At 38.8% G+C, this 22,080-nt stretch overlaps 1 protein-coding gene across 2 annotated transcripts in view; it reads left to right on the plus strand.

The window, feature by feature from the left end:
• Positions 1–22,080, plus strand: part of PPP2R3A (protein phosphatase 2 regulatory subunit B''alpha) — a 199,868-nt gene that overhangs the window by 80,754 nt on the left and 97,034 nt on the right. For both annotated transcript variants that reach the window (XM_047782955.1, XM_047782959.1), the window contains one exon: positions 5,380–5,482. In XM_047782955.1, coding sequence (XP_047638911.1) covers positions 5,380–5,482 — 103 coding nt within the window. The remainder of the gene's footprint in view (positions 1–5,379; positions 5,483–22,080) is intronic.

Below are 22,080 nucleotides of genomic sequence, written 5' to 3' on the forward strand. Positions count from 1 at the left end.
ATAAAATAAAAAATAAATAAAATGGTCTTGGGAGAATCACTCCTCATATACCAGTGAAATGACCCTCCCAAGTTGGTGCTGTGGTCACCACTCCACCTCTCTTATAGCAAATAGGAAATAGCTGGATAAAAATCTAAAAAGTGTAGTTTTTTTAATGTGTGGTTAAGCAGTCATAAAAATAAGAGAATTCTTTGGATCCTAGAATTAACAAAAAGCACTAATTAGTCAGGTACAAACCAGTAAAGGGATTAGCATTTGCCATTCTGGCTGTTCTGGCAGCCTAGAACCTGGGGGAAGAAAATAGAGCCAAACACGTGAATAAGCATGGTCGGCTTGGGTTCACTCTCCTTTCCCCACCAGTAAAGCTAAGACTTCAGCTGGGTGATCTGCTTGTCTATTATTAATTATTATTGTTGGAGTTCCCACTGTGGTACACTGGGTTAAGGATCTGGCATTGTCTCTGAGGTGGCACAGGTTCAATCCCTGCCTGGTGCAGTGGGTTAAGGACTGACATTGCTACAGTTGTGGTGGAGATCACAGCTGCAGCTCGGATTCTATCCCCGGACTGGGAACTTCCATATGCCACAGGTACAGCTGGAAAAGAAAAATATATATATTATTATTGTTATTTTAAATGAATATGTAAAGGTAGCAGAATTGAAGAACATGGAATATGTAGATGTTCTGTCTTTCATTCAGCTAGCTTCTCTGCCAGGCCCTGAAAAGGCCTCAGATGGAGTGTGAACCAGGGGCGGAAAGAATAGGGACACTGCACAGCTCTTGTCAGGGATGTCTTCAGCCACTGAGTTCAGCATCGTAGGTAAAAACCATCTAACAGTCTGGGAAAGCAGCAAGAAGTGAGTTATGATTATTTAAGCGAAAGCTTTGAACAAGCTGGGAGAGGGAAAAAAAAAGGAAATAGTTGTAAACGATTAAAGTCAAAGAAAAGAACTGAAAAGGAAATAGCTATAAATGATTAGAGTCAAAGAAAAGAACTATAACTACTTAGATTCTGAGTTATTTTGAATATGCTAGGACCTGTTTTTTTGTGAGCCTGAGGCTGACTATAGCAAAGGAAAACTTAGTGATCAACTTGTTACCTGCAATTAACTGCATAATATTAAAGAAAGTGATAGTCAGCTTAAAAATCTTAAGACTTTATGTCACTGAGATAGGGTGGACATTTATGTTGGTGGATAGAGCAGCAGCAGCACCCACAACAGCTGTATTCCTTTATTGAGATGAATCATTTTCATTTTATAGCTAAGGAAAAGAGATTTTTTGCAAAAGGCAAAAGTAGAAAAAAGATATGAAGCAGAAGTCATTTTCAGTTACTGCTGGAAACTGCTTATGAAGTTATGTAGCATGAGAAACTGTCCCAATCTTTTTTCATTAAAAAAAATTCTGTGAATTGTTAAGTGTAATGTATCTGAAAGCTTCATCTTCTGGCCAGATACTGTAATGATTGGAGTGCCCTCTAGTGGGAGCTCCTCTCAGAGCACTTAAAAATGCCTTTTAAAAACGAGGATGCTTTAAAGGCGACCCAAGTTATGGCTATTTTGGAAGACTGAGCAACCACACATGGTGGTTTGAGTTAACACACTGACCTTGAAGAAGACATGTGTTTATTTTTGTAATTTTTTATGTATTTTACCCTTTGCATAAAGTGACTTGGGTCCAAGTATAGTATATTAAAACTTTGAAGTACAAAAACATAACTGGAAGCTAATGACAGAATTAAAACATATGGGCATATACATACACATGCTGAATTTCTCCAATAATAGGCTCTATATAATCTTGGGGGATAAGTCCAATACAAAAGTCACAGCATAGCAGGAAATAACCTGCCTCCTCTCCCAGTGTTCCTGGGGTGGAGGCTTCTGAGCCCTCCTCCAAGTAGTTTGAGCATGAACACCTTAACAAACTCTTGTTCCCCTGCCTCTGCTACCCTCCCTTCCTTGCTCTGCTGCCTGTTTTATATCTTACAATCAAGACATTTTGAGGGGAAAGGCATTGCTCCACCACTTTTCTGCTTGAGTTTCTAGACTACCAGCTTGTGGCAGAGCTCCTCTCAGAGTCAGTAATATTGCTCCTGCTTTTTTGTGCTTTACTTTCTCTTACCTTTTCTTTTTTTTTTTTTTTTTTTTTTTTTTTGCTATTCCTTTGGGCCACTTCCGCGGCATATGGAGGTTCCCAGGCTAGGGGTCTAATCGGAGCTGTAGCCACCAGCCTACGCCAGAGCCACAGCAACGCAGGATCCGAGCCGCGTCTGCAACCTACACCACAGCTCACGGCAACGCCAGGTTGTTAACCCACTGAGCAAGGGCAGGGACCGAACCCACAACCTCATGGTTCCTAGTCGGATTCGTTAACCACTGCGCCACGACGGGAACTCCTCTCTTACCTTTTCATGTCAGCATGTTGTTTGTCCATTAACAAAACAGTATTTTTTTGGCCACACCCATGATATACAGAAGTTCCCAGGCCAGGGATCAAACCTGCACCACAGCAGGTTCCTTAACCTGGGTCCTTAACCCACTGGGCTACCAGGGAACTCAACAATATTTTGTCTTAAAGGCTCTGGAAGGTACCAGTTTAAAACATACAGCTATGTTTACCTTCTTTCTCAAGCTTTCACGACTTTAATTATCTTTCTCTCCTGCCAAATGAAGTTCACCAGCCACTGGCATTGCCTGAGAATCATAATTCACCATTCTTTCCTGTTTCATGCTTCTGATAGCAAAAAGCCATACTGGATTGGACTTTTCCCTCTCAGAGTATCTCTTCTCTGCCATATCTTTGCAGTTTTTATTTAATGGTACTATCCTTTCCTCATAAAAGCACTATTTTCCAAAGATCTCACTGCCTTTTTGTTGTGATCATCTCACTCATTTTCTAATCCTAAGAGATGGTTCCCATCAGCACCTACTGCACCAGTCTTTTTCTGAAACACATATTTATTTAAGTCTGGAGGTCTTGAGCATGCTGAAGAAAAGAAGAATAAATTTAAAGATAATGACTCAGGCATTAATAATCACAAAAGAAGTCAGTTAAGTGTGCATCTGTTAGATCGATAATGTTCTATGTGGAAGTCACTATGTTGGGTGCCAAGGGAAAAAAAGAACTGTAACTTTCCTGCCCTTTAGGTGCCAGAGAAATAGAAGAAAGTTCATGGTACAATGGTATATGTAATATATGTAAATTAAGTAGTACAAAGATCAGTAAGGAATTTAGTGGTCAGAAAAGGTTTTTTATAAGAGGTGGGTTGTTGACTGAACCTTAAAGAAGAGCCAGCATTCAGATAGCAAAGGTGGGAAAGGTGGTATTCTGGGAGTAGAACAGCATGAGGAATGGCACCGAGGGAAGAATAAACCTGGCATGCTCAGAGAGGAGTGGGTCAAGCCATCTGCCTGGAATGAAAGTTTTGTTTAGAAAAGCAGGAGGGGAGTTCCCGTCGTGGCGCAGTGGTTAACACATCCGACTAGGAACCATGAGGTTGCGGGTTCGGTCTCTGCCCTTGCTCAGTGGGTTAAGGATCCGGCGTTGCCGTGAGCTGTGGTGTAGGTTGCAGACGCGGCTCGGATCCCGCGTTGCTGTGGCTCTGGTGTAGGCTGGCAGCTACGGCTCCAATTAGACCCCTGGCCTGGGAACCTCCATATGCTGCAGGTGCGGCCCTAAAAAGACAAAAAAAAAAAAATGGGCAAAAGACCTAAATAGACATTTCCCCAAAGAAGATATACAAATGGCCAGTAGGCACATGAAAACATGCTAATTATTAGAGAAATGTAAATCAAAACTATAATGAGGTATCACCTCATACCAATCAGAATGGCCATCATCAAAAAGTCTACAAATAGCAAATGCTGGAGAGGATGTGGAGAAAAGGGAACCCTCCTACACTGTTAGTGGGAATGCAAATTGGTGCAGCCACTATAGAAAACACATGGCGGTTTCTCAAAAAATTAAAAATTGAGTTACCATATGATCCAGCAATTCCACTTCCGGGCATATATCTGGAAAAGATGAAAACTCTTAATTCAAAAAGATACATGCACCTCTGTTGATAGCAGCACTGTTTACAATAGCCAAGACCTGGAAACAGCTTAAAATGTCCATCAGCAGATGAATGAATAAAGAAGATGTGGTACCTACTAAGCAAAGCAAGTCAGAAAAAGACAAATGCTATATGATATTACTTATATGTGGAATCTAAAATATGGCACAAATGAACCTATCTATAAAACAGAGACAGACAGACATGGAGAACAGACTTGTGGTTGCCACAGGGGAGGGGAGCTGGGGGAGGGTTGGAGCTGGGAGTCTGGGATTAACAGATGCAAACTGTTATATATAAAATGGATAAACAACAAGATCCTACTGTATAGCACAGGAACTATTTAATATCCTATGATAAAACCGTAATGGGAAAGAATATGAAAAAATTTACATATGTGTAAAACGGAATCATTTTGCTGTATTGCAGAAATTAACACAATATAAATCAACTACAAAAAAATAATTTTTTTTTCTTTCCTTTTTAGGGCCACACCTGCAGCATATGGAGGTTTCCAGGCTAGGGGTTCAATCGGAGCTATAGCTGTCAGCCTACACCACAGCCGCAGCAACGCAGGATCCAAGCCACGTCTGCAACCTACACTACAGCTCACAACAATGCTGGATCCTTAACCCACTAAGCAAGCCCAGGGATTGAACCCACAACCTCATGGTTCCTAGGCGGATTCGTTTTAATTGGGCCACAACGGGAATTCCTAAAGAAGGCTTCAAATTTTCAAGGCCACCTGGGTGGTACTACAATTAACCAAAAAAAGATGTCCATGAAGAAAAAAAAAAACCTGACTTTGAGAAGGAGATTTTAAATTTAGTTTTCACTATTTTGACTTTGCTCTCAGAATATAACATTCAAATGGAAATATCCAGCAATTAATTGGATGTGAGGATTTCTCAGAGCTTGCAGACTTAATAGGGCCTTCATTTTTTCTTAAGCCTAGTCCTTCAAAGTCTGATTTCAAAAGCTCCCTATCAGGTTGTCCCTAAATATGTCTGCCAGCTTGGGCAAACAGAAGCTTATGTCTTATGTGGTGTGTAGTGGTCTGTCATATATGTTCCCTCCTGGTGGACAGCTCTGGAGTTCTGGTTCCAGATGCCCTGAGCTAAACCTGAATAGACATTCTCCTTCTAGTGTATTTTTACCTGCATTGTTTCAGTTACCTCTTCTGTGGTCTCAGAAGCATTCTATAAAAATAATATTCCATCTTATTGTTAAGCTTTTATTAAGTTGGTCCTTTGACAAAATCAAGAACATGAAAATTTTCCTTTTTTTTAATCATTGAAAAAGAGCACTTGTTTCTTTTACAGGTTGCTGAGTAACCATCACGATGATGCCTCTAAGTTTATCTGTCTTCTAGCAAGGCCAGGCTGCAGCTCTCTAGAACAGGACGATTTTATTCCTTTACTTCAGGTAACTTTCATTTCCTTTTAAAAACTGGTTTGGTTTTGAGAGTTTCAGAGGTTTTCAATTTTTTTTCAACTATAAGATCTGTCAATTGAGATATACAAATGTAGAGGTCATATTTCAAGAAGAGTAGTTTCCAAAACTTGTTTTATCTCCAAAATCTTTTTGTTAAATGAAAATTATCACAGAACCCTTAGTATAAAACAGATAAAATAGGGATGGCTCCCACTAAAGCAGAAAAGAGAGCCACTGAGCACCCCCCTTGCCCATCCATGGCAACCATGGAAGCACCTCCTGAAACCAGGCACTTGGCCTAGTTAGCCAAGTTGACCTTTGTTAAGGTTAAAGAGAGAGATCTCCAAGAGACAGGCCTTCTGATGAGAATCAGTTACATGCCAGTATTGGATCTGTTTTCACTATAGTATTCTTCATAGCCTAATATGCTGCTTGATAATATTCTTAATTTCATATCTAAATATTCTGTTTTCCTAAGTAGCTCATAAATTCCTTGAAGGTGAGATCTACCTTTCATTTCTGTTGAATGCACATCATTGTTTTTGTTGTTCTAGTACATCCACGTTGACTGTTCATGAGAATGCCTAAAGAAGGGCAGAAGAGTTCATTGACATATTTGGGGATTTTGAAGTTGTATTTTTGTACCATCATTTTTTTAAGTGGATTTTTGTTGATTTGTAACATACACACACAAAAAGACATGCATCAATTAATTTTGACAATGGGAACACATCTGTGTAACTAGCACTAAGACCACAAAACAAAACATTCACCAGTGCCCCTAAAACTCTTCATGCACCCTCCCTCACAGTCACTGCCACCCCAGGGGAACCACTGTCTGATTCTTCTGACACCATATAACATAGATTTCTAATTGTTTGGACAGTTTTACATGTTCAGAAAATGAAGTTTGGTTGTAATTTATTTTATGTGCAGGGCTTTTGAGCTTACCTTAATTTACATAATAGCCTTGATTATGCTTACACTCATATGCTAAATGGTTTTGTCCTCCTCTAGAAAGTATTCATGGAAATGAGAATTGTTAATAGTTTTCTATATCTAATCAAGACCTTCATACATAATAACCAACAATATGTGTTCCTATTTATGTTATGTGAAAATTCTCTAGCCACCCTCCCCTCACCTTCTCAATCCATTCTTGGCTCTGCTGTCTCCTACAAACTGCATCTTTGGGCTCCCTTTGCCAACTAGCTTCTGGTCAGGTCTGGCCAGTGGATAGCACTGGCAGGAGGTGGGAGGGCAGAGGAGAAAGAAGTTAGTGTTTTTTCCACGACTCTTCGCTTCAGCACAGTAACTACTTCTCTGTAATACAGCTTCTGCTGGACCCTTCCCCACAGTTGCAGTGCCTACTGGGCTCCCATAACTCCTTTGTGCCTCCCATTCACCTGTTCCCTTAATCTGCCCATGACTCTGCACATAGCTTCTTTGTGAAAGGTTCATATGGATGAATTCCTTTTCCTATGGGGACCTACCCTGACTGAATTTTATTAGAAACTTAAAGAAAAGCTTTGACAGGAATATAAACTGAGTCTATACCAAGACAATTACAAATAAACAAACAATGAAATTGTAATTGTGAGTTAGTGGACATTTATACTTCCTTCCCTTAAATGTAAGGAGAAGTTATATTTTCATATAAGAAGTAGATATGTGGAATCTTCTGGTAAAAGATGACAAACTTACACATCCTCCTCCCATTCTTTTCCAAACTCCTCCAAAGTTAAAATATGGATATTTTAAAGGATGGAGTTCCCGTCATGGCTCAGTGGAAACGAATCTGACTAGTATCCATGAGGACACGGGTTCGATCCTTGGCCAAATGTTCCTGTGAGCTGTGGTTTAGGTTGCAGATGTGGCTCAGATCTGGCGTGGCTATGGCTATGGTGTAGACCAGCAGCTACAGCTCCAATTCGACCCCTAGCCTGGGCACCTCCATATGCCATGGGTGTGGCCCTAAAAAGAGACCAAAAAAAAAAAAAAAAGAAGAAGAAGAAGCCCCTGAACATGAATGGAATGGCAGAGAGGAACAGAGGAGGAGAAAAAAAAATCAATATACAGGAAATGTAGTATTTCTTAAAGATGGAAAGCAGAAGCAGGCTAAGGCACCCACAGCCCAGAATGAGAAGCTGTGTATGGGTGGCAGTGGAGAAATGAGTTGCCCTGTTCCACTCTGCTCATGAGAATCCCAGAAAGGCCATGAACTCAGAGTTGGCAGATCTGTTGAGAAGTATTAGAAATGGGGAATCATTGAAGGTTGGTATACCGAAGAGTTGACCAGTTGACTCCTTACCCGGCTCCCGCATATGAGTGTAGCCTAACAAATTAACAAAACAGACAATAAAGCAATTTAAGAGAAATTCCAATATAGGAACATCCTAGATAGTGTGTGACCAGTACTCCTCAAAACTGTCAAGGTCGTCAGAAACAAGGGAAGTCCAAAAAACAGTCACACTCAAAAGGAGCCTACAGAGGCATGACAACTAAATGTAATATGAGATCCTAGAACAGAACAAAGACATTAGAAAAAACTAAAGAAATGTGAATTAAGTGTGGCCTTTAATAATAGTAATGTTATATCAATATTGACTTATTAATTACAACAAATGCTAATGTGAGATGTTAATAATTGGGGAAATTGGGTTCAGGGTATATGGGAATTCTCCACCATCTTGATTTTTCTCTAAGTCTGAAACTGTTCTTTTACTCTTTTTTAAAAAAAAAAAAAATTTTTTTTTTAAAAAGTCTTTTTAGGAGTTCCCATCATGGCGCAGTGGTTAACGAATCCGACTAGGAACCAAGAGGTTGCAGGTTCGGTCCCTGCCCTTGCTCAGTGGGTTAACGATCTGGCGTTGCCGTGAGCTGTGGTGTAGGTTGCAGACGCGGCTCAGATCCTGTGTTGCTGTGGCTCTGGCGTAGGCTGGTGGCTGCGGCTCCGATTAGACCCCTAGCCTGGGAACCTCCATATGCCGCGGGAGCGGCCCAAGAAATAGCAAAAAGACAAAAAAAAAAAAGTCTTTTTAAAAAAGTAGTTATTATATTCAGAGAGATTATATAAAACAAGAATAGAGGGAGTTTCCACTGCGACACAGAGGGTTAAGAATCAAACCACAGGATTTGGGGTTGCTGTGGAAGTGCAGGTTCAATCCCCAGCCAGGTGTGGTGAGTTAAAGGATCTGTCATTACCACAGCTGCGGCATAGGTCAGAGCTGCAGCTTGAATTCAGTCCCTGGCCTGGGAACTTCCATATACCATGGGTGTAGCCATTAAAATTTAAAAAAAAAATAGAATGTTATGAAAACAGAATGCTAACACAAGAATTTTAAAACGTAATACCAAAATGAAACATTTTAACATGTGGCCTGGAAACTAAAGTTAAGAATATCTCTGGGAGTTCCCATAGTGGCTCAGCGGTAGTGAACCTGATAGTATCCATGAGGACACGGGTTCTATCCCTGGCCTTGCTTAGTGGGTTAAGGATCCAGCGTTTCCATGAGCTGTGGTATATATAGGTTGCAGACGCAGTTCGGATCCCACGTTGCTGTAGCTATGGTGTAGGCCCACAACTGCAGCTCGGATTCAACGCCTAGCCTGGGAATTTCCATTTGCGGTGGATATGGCCCTAAAAAAGACAAAAATAAATAAAGTTAAGGCTATTTCTGGCACACACAAATGCACATGTAGGAGAGAGACACAGAAGGGACATAAAGGGGATTTCCCATTGTGGCTCAGCAGTAACAAACCTGAGTAGTATCCATGAGGATGTGGGTTCGATACCTAGTCTCGCTCAGTCGGTTAAGGATGCAGTGTTGCTGTGAGCTGTGGTGTAGGTCACAGACACAGCTCAGATCCCATGTTGCTGTGGCTATGGTGTAGGCCAGCAGCTGCAGCTCTGATTCAACCCCTAGCCCAGGAACTTCTATATGCCTCAGGTACAGCCATTAAAAAAAAAAAGCAAAAAATAAAAATAAAAGAGAGAGACATAAAGGACCAATTCAAGAATTTCAGCATCTAACTGGAGTCTGAGGAAGAAAGAAAGGGAAAAGTGGAGAGAAGGAAATCATTAAATACAGGTTAGAGAGAATCAGAAAGACTGGAGTGATAGGTTGCGTCCAAAGAGCAGGAATGCAGTGGGATTCCTGTTTTCTTTCTTGGGGAACCATGACATGCCTGTGCAAGCTTCATCGAAGCAAAAACAGAATGTCACCCTCCCACCCCAACCTCTCATGTTCCCTCTAGTCACAGAATCAGAGAGATGATACAGAATGTAAGTCTTTTGGTTGAAAGGAGCCTCTGAGCACCAAACACAATGAATAAAAGAAAACATACATAAGCAAGTCCTCTTGAAATTTTAGAAAAGCACTGAAATCCTACAGAAAGCAAATCAAGTCACCTTAATGGGAATAAGAATGGGGGCAGTATTACACTCTTATTGGCAGCTCCGTGGGGAAATGGATTTGAATTCAGATTTCTGTATCCTGCCAAGCTAAAGACACTTAAAAACTCAGAAAATTTATCTCCAGTTTTCTTAGTTACTTGAATATAAACTGCAACAAATTAAGAGAAGAAGGAGGAATGCATGAGATCCAGAAATCAATAGACTCAGTCCAGAGAAGCAATAAAAGAAAGTCCCAGGTTGGCAGCTGAACAGCAGCCAGTCCAGAATAGAGAAGGTGGAGGATTTCTCTGGAAAATTCTCCATAGAGGGAGGTAGGAGGGGAAGAGTAGTTCCACCTAATAGTTGTTATATTTGAGAGCAGGGGAACTGGAGAATATGATGAAGGCACAGCATTCTGTATCAACAAGTTAAAGAAAAGCAATTAGAAACTCCAAGAAAAATGAAGCAAACAAAAAACTGTGTAAGACAGTCATATATTAACATGAAACAAACTGAAATGTGACATGATTATAAACAGCCGATGGAGGGTAAGAAAAGAAAGTTCATTTAGCCTTAGTACCTGAAGCATTTTAACTTTGAATGCCCCAAGGGACATGACATTGGACCAGGAAGAAATGAAATGCATTCCTTGTGTACTGCTTAACCTTGCTTTCAACGGTATTTATATAGTCAAAATATCATAAAATACTTTAAGGTATAAAAATCATCCTGTGAATATACTATAGAAAATTTTATTATAGTTGCAGAACAGTATTTAAACAACCTGAACAATGTGAAAGTCAAAATATTACCAACAAAACATGAAGGGGAAGGAGGGAGAAGAAAAAATAAGGTAGGGGTGCTATTATCATCATCCTATGTAAAAGGAAATTAAGGCACTAAGATGAATGGAGTGAGAATTAAGTGTATACCTAGACTATTTGCAGTTTATAAAGATAGCCAGTATAAGAACTAAAAATCATAACCTCAAAATATTGGGTAAGGGGAATAAAGAGAGTATAAATGAGCTAAATCCTCCTCTTTCCTAGCAAAGAATAATAGACATTGTCTAAGTTTGATAGAGCTATAAAGAAAATTAATTATAACCTAGTATTTAATTACACTAAATAATAGTTAAATGTATGTTTCATTTTAGAGGTAAGTCACAAAAGAAAGAAAAACATAGATGATTAAAAAGAAGTGGGACTAGAGGTGCATGGATGGGTAGGCTGGTATAATGTTTCTTTCCATCATAAGTTCTCATATACTCCGTGATTTTATACCATGTGTATGTATAATTTTTAAAATTTTTATGATGGAAAATGTTGAGCATGTGCAAATATAGACAGTGATCTACTGAACTCCATGTACCCATCACCCACTCCCAATAATAATCAGAAACTGAAGAGATGGAGAATGTAAAAACAGTAGCACTTTCTACAAATTGAAATCTTGGTATGGGGAAAACATTAACAAAGCAGACCAAAATTAGCTAATTTGGTCAAGAAAAAGGAAAAAGCACTAATATACAAAATAAGAATCATAAAGGACTATTTTGCAAACCTCTGTCGAAATAAATTTCAAAATGTAGATCAAATGGATAATTTCCTAGAAAAATATGTCTGACCAAAATTAACCCCATTTTATTTAGAAAGCTTAACAAACTAATTTCCTTAAAAGAAGTAGAGATCCCAGAGTTCCCTGGTGGTCCAGTGGTTTAAGGATCTGGCATTGTCACTGTTGTGGCTTTGGTTATTGCTGTGGTGCAGGTTCAGTCCCTAGCCCAAGTATCCTCACGCTGTGGGTGCAGCCAAAAAAAAGAGAAATCTTTATTAAGGAACTACCCTATAAAAAGCACTGGCCCAGGTAGTTCCACAAGGGAATTCTAGAAAACCCATTAAAACCAGATAATCTTTATGCTCAATAAACTATTCCAGATAATTGAAAAGGAAGGAAAATCCTATAGCTCCTTTTATGAAATAAGTGTAACACTGATACATATACTAGGTAAAGACAGTACACAAAAGAAAACTGCAAATGAATGTAATTCATGATTAATGATAAAAAGTAATAAAATATCACCAAACAGAATGCACATAACCTAGTGGAGTTTATTCCAGAAAGTCAAGATTGGTTCAGCATTAGGATCTTTATTTATATCATATATCTAAGAAAAAAATCATGATTATGTCAATAGTTGCTGAAATGACATTGGACAAAATTTTACACCCATCCATTAAAAAAAAGCTCAAGAAAATAGGTATTTGATATACTTTCTTAACATTACTAAAATATATATCACTAGTGCTAAAGCCATTATTCTATTTAATAGGAAAACATTTGAGGTATTTCCACTAAGACCAGAAACAAGGCAAGGATCTCCACTACTGTTCAGCATTGTACTAGAGCAATTATATAAGAGAAAACAGTTTGAGGTATAAGAATTGTGGAAATAGTAAAGTATTCATAGATGACACAACAGTATACCTAAAAACTCAAGAGAATCAGTGATAAAACTCAAACAATAAAAGAATTCAGTAAAATAGAAGGAAATAAAATTAACATACAAAATCACCAGATCTTCCATTTCTGACCAAGATGGTGTAACTGGGACTAGATTTGCCTTCCCACCCACAACAACAAAAAACATCAAGCAATAAAGATAAAACAGTGGTTTTCAAGATGCCAGATATCTGGCAACAAAAGATGGTGATTCCTGAGAAACATAAAGCAAACAAGATGAGCCTTATGATTGCCTTGAGAGAGTTTCCAAGCCACCATACGGAGATGGGGGATTCCCTGAGTTAGACATCGCTGAGAGTCTAGGAGGACCAAAGTAGCTAGAATTCTCAAATGAGTACCACAGAGGAGAGAGTTGTACAGAGAGAAAACTCCAGATATCTTCAGAACTCTTACATGAGTGTTCAGTAGCATACTGATCAGCAGATGTATATGAGGAAAGTAACCAAAGCTGAAGAAAGCCATCCAAGATTAGAGGGGGTAGTACTTGTTGGTCACACAGGGCCAGTAATATCTGTCCCTACCAGCCAGACTGGAAAACTTCATAATACCTGGGACTTTGGTTAAAATAGTCACAGGAGTCTTGCCCTCACTAATGGGGAATAATTAGATTAAACAGTATTGGGTCCTACCTAAGAGATCTGAAAAGCAAGGTCTAGAAGAATAAAAGGGTTTTTTGAGTAACTTAACAGCATCTCAGAACATAAAATATTCACTCTATTCAGAACTTGAGGATATAAGAATACAAAAATATCCAGCACTCAAAAAGGTAAAATTCATAATGGCTGGTGTTATCAGGCATGCAAAAAAAAAAAAAGGCAGGAAAATACAATTGATGATGAGAAAAATCAGTCAATTGAAACTAACTCAGAACTGACACATATGTTAAAATTAACAGACAAGTATCTTAAAACAGATACCATAACTGAATATTTTTAGAGACCCAAACTGAACTTGTAGAGAAAAAAAACTAAAATGCCTGGGGTGAATAATATACCAGATTGGATTAACAGCAGATTAAACATTGTAGGTGAAATAATTAGTGAACTTGAAGACATAGAATAGAAGCTATCCAAAATGAGACACAGAGACACAAAAAAAGAATTAAAGAAAATTGAAAATAGCATCAGTGAGCTGTGGTGCCTAACTTCAAGCAACCTAAAATACTTAAAAATAGAAGAAAGGATATTACAAAATAAAGAATTTGTCAGGTCTTAGTCCCAGGTTCCTAGGACAGAGCTTCTAAAGCTTTGGAATTTCCCAAATAATGAGAGTGTCTTTGTTTTTCATGGTGGGCTCCTGGACCATGCCTGAGTTTATACTCATGAGGTGACTCATCATGGGTTCGTATCTAGTTCCAGGATGTGGGCTTGCCTTGCCAGAAAGGCCAACCATGTGATTAGAGGTTGAGGCTTTCAGTCAGGTGATATCAACCTGACTTCCAAAGAGGGGAGGGAACCTGAAAACTGAATTCAGTCATGTGGCCGATGATTCAGTCAATCATGTCTACAATAACAAAACCCAATAGAAAAAACTCAGGACATTGAAGCATGATTGAGCTCCCCTGATTAGTGACACGCAGTGCTGTGCTAGGAGGGGGACATGTCTCGAGGACACAGAAGCTTCACAATTTGGACCTCCCAGGCTTTGCCCTGTGCATCTCTAATTTGACTAGTCCTGGCTTGTATCGTTTATAATAAAATAATAATCATAATATAGTACTTTCCTTAGTTCTTTGGGTCATTTGGGCAAGACGTTGAATCTTAGGGGATGATAGAAACCCCCAAGTTTACAGACAGAAGTATTGGTGGCCTGGGAACCCCATAATGTGGCTTGTGTCTGAAGTGATAGGAGTCTTGTGGAGGACTGTGCCCTTAACCTCTGAAATGTGCACTAATTCTCCATAGTTAGTGCTGAAGTTGCATTGAAGGGGAACAGAAAATTATTTGAAGAGATAATAGCCCCAGTTTTCTGTACTTGATACAAACTATAAACTCACAAACCTAAGATGCTCAATAAGCCCAAAGCTCAAGAAACACAAAGGCCTATCATGATAAAGTGGCTCAAAACCAGTAATTAAAAAAAGTTTGAAAAGCAGCCAGAGAAAATAGCCACATCACATAGGGTAGAACAAAGATAAAGAAGACAATGGATTTCATGTTGGAAAAGTCCAAGCCAGAGACAGTGGAGCAGCATCTTTAAAGTACTGAAAGAAAAGAACTATCAGCCTTGAATGCTATACTCTGAATGCTATACTCAGCATTTCAAAAATGAAGGTGAATTAAAGATTTTTTTGGACATAGAAAAGTTGAAAGAATTCCTCGCCAGCAGAAATGCACTACAAGAGATGTTTTGGTTTTTTGTTTGTTTGTTTGTTTTAAAGTTCTTTAGCCAAGGAAGAAAATAATACCTGATGTTTAGGCAAGGAAAAAAACTACACAAAGGAATGAGCTCCATAAGTGGTAACTATATGGATAAGTGTATGTGATTTTTTTTCTTATTCAGATCTTTTTAGAAGAAAACTCTTTAAACAAAACTATCAACAAAGCATTGTGGTGTTTCTAGCATATGGTTAGGTACAATTTGTCAACAATAGTGTAAATACTACAAGAAGAGAAATGGAAGTATACTATTGTTATGGTTCACATATAATCCACAAAGTAGTATAACGTCTCTTGAAAGTAGATCGTAGTAAGTTAAAGATGTATGCTATAACCTCTGATGAACCTCGAAAATAAAAAAGAATATCTCTAATAAGCCAAAAAAGGAACTAAGAGTCATAAAGAACACTGAGTTAACCTAAAATGAGGCAGAAAAGGAAGAAAAAATGAACAAAGAATGGATGGGACAAACACCAAGATGACAGATTTAAATCTAACCATATCAACAGTCACATTACATATAAGTGGTGTGAATACTCCCAAAAAGCAAAGATTAGACAAAAAAGCAAAACCCAAATATATGTTGCCTGAAAGAAATATATAGACATAGGTAGGTTAAAAGTAAAAGAGAAAAGGCTTAGATTAACATGCTAATATTAATCTAAAGAAAGCTCTTACAGAAATGCACATCAAAACTATAAATGAGGTATTACCTTGCACCAGTCAGAATGACCATTATCAAAAAGTCTACAAATAACAAATGTTGGAAAGGGGGATAAAAAAGGAAGCCTCCTACATTGTTGGTGGGAATGTAAATTGGTGCAGCCACTATGGAACACAGTATAGAGGTTCCTTATGAAACTGAAAATAAAGATACCATATGATCCAGGAATCCCACTCCTGGACATATATCTGAAAAAGATGGTACATGTACCTCAGTGTTCACAGCAGCAGTAGCCAAGAGATGGAAGCAACCTAAATGTCCATCAACAGATGAATGGATAAAGACAATGCTATGGAATATTACTCAGCCATAAAAAATGAAATAATACCATTTGCAACAACCTAGATGAACTTAGAGATTATCATACTAAATAAGTCAGACAAAAACAAATATCACGATATCACTTATGTGTAGAATCTAAAAAAAAAGTGATACAAATGAACTCATTTACAAAACAGAAACAGATTCATAGACGTAGGAAGCAAATTTATGGTTACCAAAGGTGAAAGGAGTCAGGGTCAGGGTGGTAAATTAGGAGTTTGGAATTGACAGATACACACTACTATATAAAACAGGTAAGCAAGGACCTCCCATGTAGCACAGGAAACTATATTCAATATCTTGTAATAACCTGTATGGGAAAAGAATATGAAAAAGTATATATAAATATATATATATATATATATATATATTCTATGTTAATATATATGTATAAACTAAACAACAAGAGGCGTTCCCTGGTGGTGCAGTGAGTTAAGGATCCAACCTTGTCAGTGCAGGAGCTTGGGCCACTCCAGTGGCATGGATTCAGTCCCTGGTCCAGGAGCTTATTCATGCCACGGGCACAGCCAAAAAGAAAAAAAGTAACAAGAGTATACTGTATAGCACGGGGCATTATAACCATTATCTTATGATAACCTAAAATGGAGTATAATCTGCAAAAATACTGAATCACTATGCCGTACTCTTGAAACTACCATAATATTGTAAATCAACTATACGTCAATAAAAAAATTAAATGAAAAAAAATCAAACTTGTAAAATAAATGTCAAGATTCCAAAAGATAAATAGGTTTAAAGAAATAGGACCATTCCCATAAGGGAAATATAGTTAAGTAAACAAACAGTGGGAAAATATTCACTCTTACTGGAAATCAAAGAAATGTAAACGAAAGCAGTCTTGAAGATGACAATTTACATATTCTAAAAGAACCCCAAAAATGTTGAATACTAATATCCAATGAGATGAAGTTGCCCAGAAATTAACTCATACATTCATTTACAGCCATATTGTTCCCACCCTTTCACCAGAAATGTTACCACTAAGTACTTATTCTCAAGAAGCAAGTACTTTGGAAAAAGCAGAAAGGTCCTTCCTCACTCTCCTGACTTCTAAATGTTGGAACTCCCAGGGCTTAGCCCTTTGACACCTTCTTTTCCATTCACATGCAGTGTTTGGAGGGTCTCACCTGTATACCCAGACCTCTATCTTCCTGGGTATCTAGAAAGAAAGCGGAACCCAGCAGAGATTTCACAGGGGGTGGGAGGAGGTGGGAAGGGGTGGAGGAGTGTAAGGGTTGAAGACACTTCAAGGGCTCTGAACTCAGTCAAAGGTGGCTGTAAAAACAGGAGTAAGTAGCCAGAGAGCTGCTTAAAGCAAGCTTCACTTTAACTCTAATCCTTTACATTGCTAATTACCAAACATCCCGGGCACTATCTACAAGGGAGTAAGGGTGAGACCCCCAGCAATCCCCTCACTACAATAGCCCTCAGCTCTGCTGCAGGCCAGCAGATCTCAGCTGCCTTTGACCTCCACCTGCAAAGTCCATGGGAATTATTTTTGTGAGGTAGCCAATTCATATTTTGGCTTCCTCACTGAAGCCCATGTAGGGGAGCAAAAATTTTCCACCCCAGAATGTCTCTTTGGCATGCAGATTATTTCAAGTTATAAAAAATCAGAGCCCAAAAGACTTAGGAAAAAACGTTGACCTTCTCCCTAACTACCTAAAAGAAATTAAACAGAGGGCCTCCCAGAACAGAGATATCACCAGAGATCTCTGCAAAAACTATGGGCTGAGTATGGTGGGGGAAAACTGGGCAGGGCCTAGAGATCAGAGTCCACTCTGTCTGTATCTCATGGTCTCTGTGTGACCCAGTAAATATGTGTTTACCAAATATTTGTTTTCCATCTTCATGTGAATCACCTTCCTCTCCTTTGAAGTCCCAAACCCCTACATTCAACATTCACTTCTGTCTTTGAAAGTCATATTTAAGGTGAGGGCTTTGGCTATTTTGGTTGGTTACTCAGTTTTCCTAGGTCTCTCCCATGTATATACATTATTAAACTTCTGCTCAATTTTTCCCTGTTAAAACAAAAAAAGCAAGCTCTTAGAAATAAGTGGAAAGACATTTTGTGTTCATGGATTGAAAGACTTTTTTTTTTCCTATTTCTTTGGGCCGCTCCCACGGCATATGGAGGTTCCCAGGCTAGGGGTCTAATCGGAGCTGTAGCCCCCAGCCTAAGCCAGAGCCACAGCAACGCAGGATCCAAGCCGCGTCTGCGACCTATACCACAGCTCACGGCAATGCCGGATCCTTAACCCACTGAGCAAGGGCAGGGACTGAACCCGCAACCTCATGGTTCCTAGTCGGATTCGTTAACCACTGTGCCACGACGGGAACTCCCAAAAGACTTTTTTTTTTTTTTTTAATTTTTTACAGCTGCACCTGCAGCATAGAAAAGTTCCTAGGCTAGGGGTCAAATCAGAGCTGCAGCTGCTGGCCCACCCCACAGCCACAGCAACACCGGATCCAAGCAGCATCTGTGACCTACACCACAGCTTGAGGCAACACCTGAGCCTTAACCCTTAATCTAAGCCACAAAGGAAGCTCCAAAACTTACTATTTTTAAATGTCTGTACTAGCCACAGCAATTTATAGATCAGTGAAGTCTCTATTAAAATTCCAGTGGTTCCCAGCCCCTAGCAACTACCATTTCTTCTCTGCTTCTATGAGTTTGACTATTTGAGATACCTCATATAAGTGGAATAATGGAAATGTTGTTCAGTGCATATAAATTTTCAGTTATGCAAGACAAGTTCTAGAAATCTGATGTGCATATTAGTGCCTATCATTAACAATACCGTATTGCACACATCAAATTTTGTTAGAAGGTAGATCTCATGTTGAGTATTCTTACCAAGAAATAAACAAAAGAAACAAAATTGAAGACACACAGGGAAGCTGGTAGAGATGTTGTATCTGTCTGTTACCTTGAGTGAGGTGATGGTTTTCTAGGCGTATGCATACATCTAAACTTATCAAGTTGTGTATATTAAATATGTGCAATTTTTATATATCAACTGTACCTCAATAAAGTTGTTTAAAAATAGCAATGGTATTTTTTGCAGAAATAGAAAAAACAATCGTAAAATTCTTATGGAATGTCAAAGGACTTGGAATAGCCAAAACAGTCCTGAGAAAGGAAGACAAAGATGGAAGCCTGGTGTTCCCATTGTGGCTCAGCAGTAACGAACCCAGCTAGTATCCATGAGGATGTGGGTTCAATCCCTGGTCTCACTCAGTGGGTTAAGGATCCAGTGTTGCTATGAGCTATGGTGTAGATCACAGACATGGTTCAGATTCCATATTGCTGTGGCTGTGGTTTAGGCCAGCAGCTGTGGCTCTGGTTGGACCACTAGCCTGGGAACTTCCATATGCCATGGGTGTAGCCCTAAAAAGACCAAAAAAAAAAAAAAAAAACATGGAAGCCTCACACTTTTTCACTTCAAAACATATTATAAAGCCACAGCAATCAAAACAGTATGGTACTTAACAAGGACCTGCTTACAGCGGAAGGAATTCTACTCAATATTTTATAATAAGAGAAAAGAATCTGATATGAATCACTTTGCTGTCCACCTGAAACTAACATGACATTGTAAATCAACTGTATACTTCGCTTCAAAGAAGAAAGAGGAGTTCTTGTGGCTCTCAGTAGGTTAAGAACCCGATTAGTATCTGTGAGGACGTGTGTTTGATCCCTGCCTCTCTCAATGGATTAAGGATCCAGCGTTGCCTCAGGCCACAGCATAGGTTGCAGATGCAGCTCAGATCCAGTATTGCTGTAGCTGTGGCATAGGACAACAGCTGCAGCTCTGATTTAATCCCTAGCCCAGGAACTTCTATATGCCACAGGCATGGCTGTAAAAAATAATAAAATTTAAAAAGAAAAACAATATGGTACTGGCATACATGCAGACATATAGATCAGTGGAACAAAATGAAGAACCCAGAAATACATTCTTGCTTATATGGTCAAATGATCTTCTGCATGGCTGCCAAGAATATACAGTGGGGAAAGGATAGTCTCCAATAAATGGTGTTGGGAAACTGAATATCCGCATGCAAAGCAAAGAAGTTAAACCATATCTTATACCATATACAAAAATTAACCCAAAATGGATTAAAAGACCCAAGCATAAGATCTAGAGCTATAAAACTCCAAGAAGAAAACAGAGGGGAAGCTTCATGGTATTAGATTTGGCAGTGATTTTATGGTTATGACACCAAAAACAAAAAGAGACAAATGGGACTGATATAGTTTGATATAAACTTTAAAATTTGACAGCAAAGAAACAGCACAGTGAAAGGCAACCTACAGAATGGAAAAAAATATTTGCAAACATATCTAATAAGGAGTTAATATCTAGACTGTATAACTCCTGTGACTTAATAACAACAACAACAACAAACAAAAAAACCTGACCTTAAAATGGGCAAATGAGGAGTTCCCATTGTGGCTCGGGGGAAATGAACCCAAATAGTATCCATGAGGATGTGGGTTCAATACCTGGCCCTGCTCAGTGGGATAAAGAACTGACGTTGCTGCGAGCTGCAGTAGAGGTCACAGATGCAGCTCAGATCCCACGCTGCTGTGGCTGTGGCTAGGCTAGCAGCTATAGCTCCAATTTGACCTCTAGCCCAGGAACTTCCATATGCTGCTTGTACAAAAAAAATAAAATGGGCAAAAGACTTGAATAAACATTTCTCTAAAGAAGAGAAAATGTATGACAAGCTTATGAAAAGATGTTACACATCATTAAATAAGCGGGAGAATGCAAATCAAAACCATAATGAGATACATCACACCCATTAGAATGGCTACTATTTTTTTCCTAAAAGTATTGGTGAGGATATGGAGAAATTGGAATACTGGTAGGAATGTAATGGTATAGCCACTATGGAAAATAGTATGGAGTTTCCTCAAAAAATTAAAAATAGAACCACCATATGATCAACAATACTACTCCTGGATATACATCCAAAAGAATTGTAAACAAATTTCAAAGAGAGGCTTGTATATCCATGTTGGTAGCAGCATTGTTCACAATAGCCAAGAGGTGAAAGTAACCTGAATGCCCATCAATGGAGGAATGGATAAAGAAAATGTGGTATATACATACCCTGAAATTAAAATTAAATTAAATTTTAATTAAAGTATAGTTGATTTATAGTGTTATGCCAATTTCTGCTGTATAACAAAGTGACTCAGTTTTATATATATATATATGTGAGTGTGTGTGCGTATACATATACGCATATACATATGTATATACATATGTATATATATATACATACACACACACACTATTTTATATTCTTTTCCATCATGATTATCCCAGGAGACTAGATATAGTTTCTTGTGCTATACAGTAGGACCTCATTGCTTAAATGTAATAGTTTGCATCTACTAACCCCAAACTCTTGGTCTATCCTACTCCCTTCCCAGCCCCTTCCCCAGCCCAGCAACCATAATGCTGTTCTCTATGTTCGTGAACCTGTTTCTGTTTCATGGGCAGGTTCCTTTGTGCCATATTTTACATTCCATGTATAAGTGATATCATATGGTATTTGTCTTTCTGACATACTTCACTTAGTATGAGAACTCTAGTTGCATCCATGTTTCTGAAAATGGCCTTATTTTTTTCTTTTTTATGTCTGGGTAGTATTCCATTGTATGTATATACCACATCTTTTTTTGTTTTCCTTTTTGGCTACCCTGTAGCATATGGAGTTTCCAGGCCAGGGATCAGATCTGCACCACAGTTTCGACCTAAGCCACAGCTGCAGCAATGCCTCCAGGTCTTTAACCCTCTATGCTGGTCTGGGGATGGAACCCGTGGCCCAGCATCCCAAGATGTTGCCAATCCCTTTGCACCACAGCAGGAACTCCTGTATACATCTTCTTAATCCATTCATCTGTCAGTGGACATTTAGGCTGTTTCCATGTCTCAGCTATTGTGATTAGTGCTCCAGTGAATTTAGGGGTACATGTATCTTTTTGAATGAAAGTTTTGTCTGAATATATGCCCAGGGGTGGGATTGCTGGATCATATGATGGTTCTCTATTTAGTTTTCTGAGGAACCTCCATACGGTTTTCCATAGTGTTTGTACCAGTTTACATTCCCACCAACAGTGTAGGAGGATTCCCTTTTCTCCACACCCTCTCCAGCATTTGTTATTTATAAACTTATTAATGATGGCCATTCTGACCAGTGTGAGGTA

The sequence above is a fragment of the Phacochoerus africanus genome, chromosome 1, assembly GCF_016906955.1.
Source record: "Phacochoerus africanus isolate WHEZ1 chromosome 1, ROS_Pafr_v1, whole genome shotgun sequence".
Taxonomy (NCBI): Eukaryota; Metazoa; Chordata; class Mammalia; order Artiodactyla; family Suidae; genus Phacochoerus; species Phacochoerus africanus.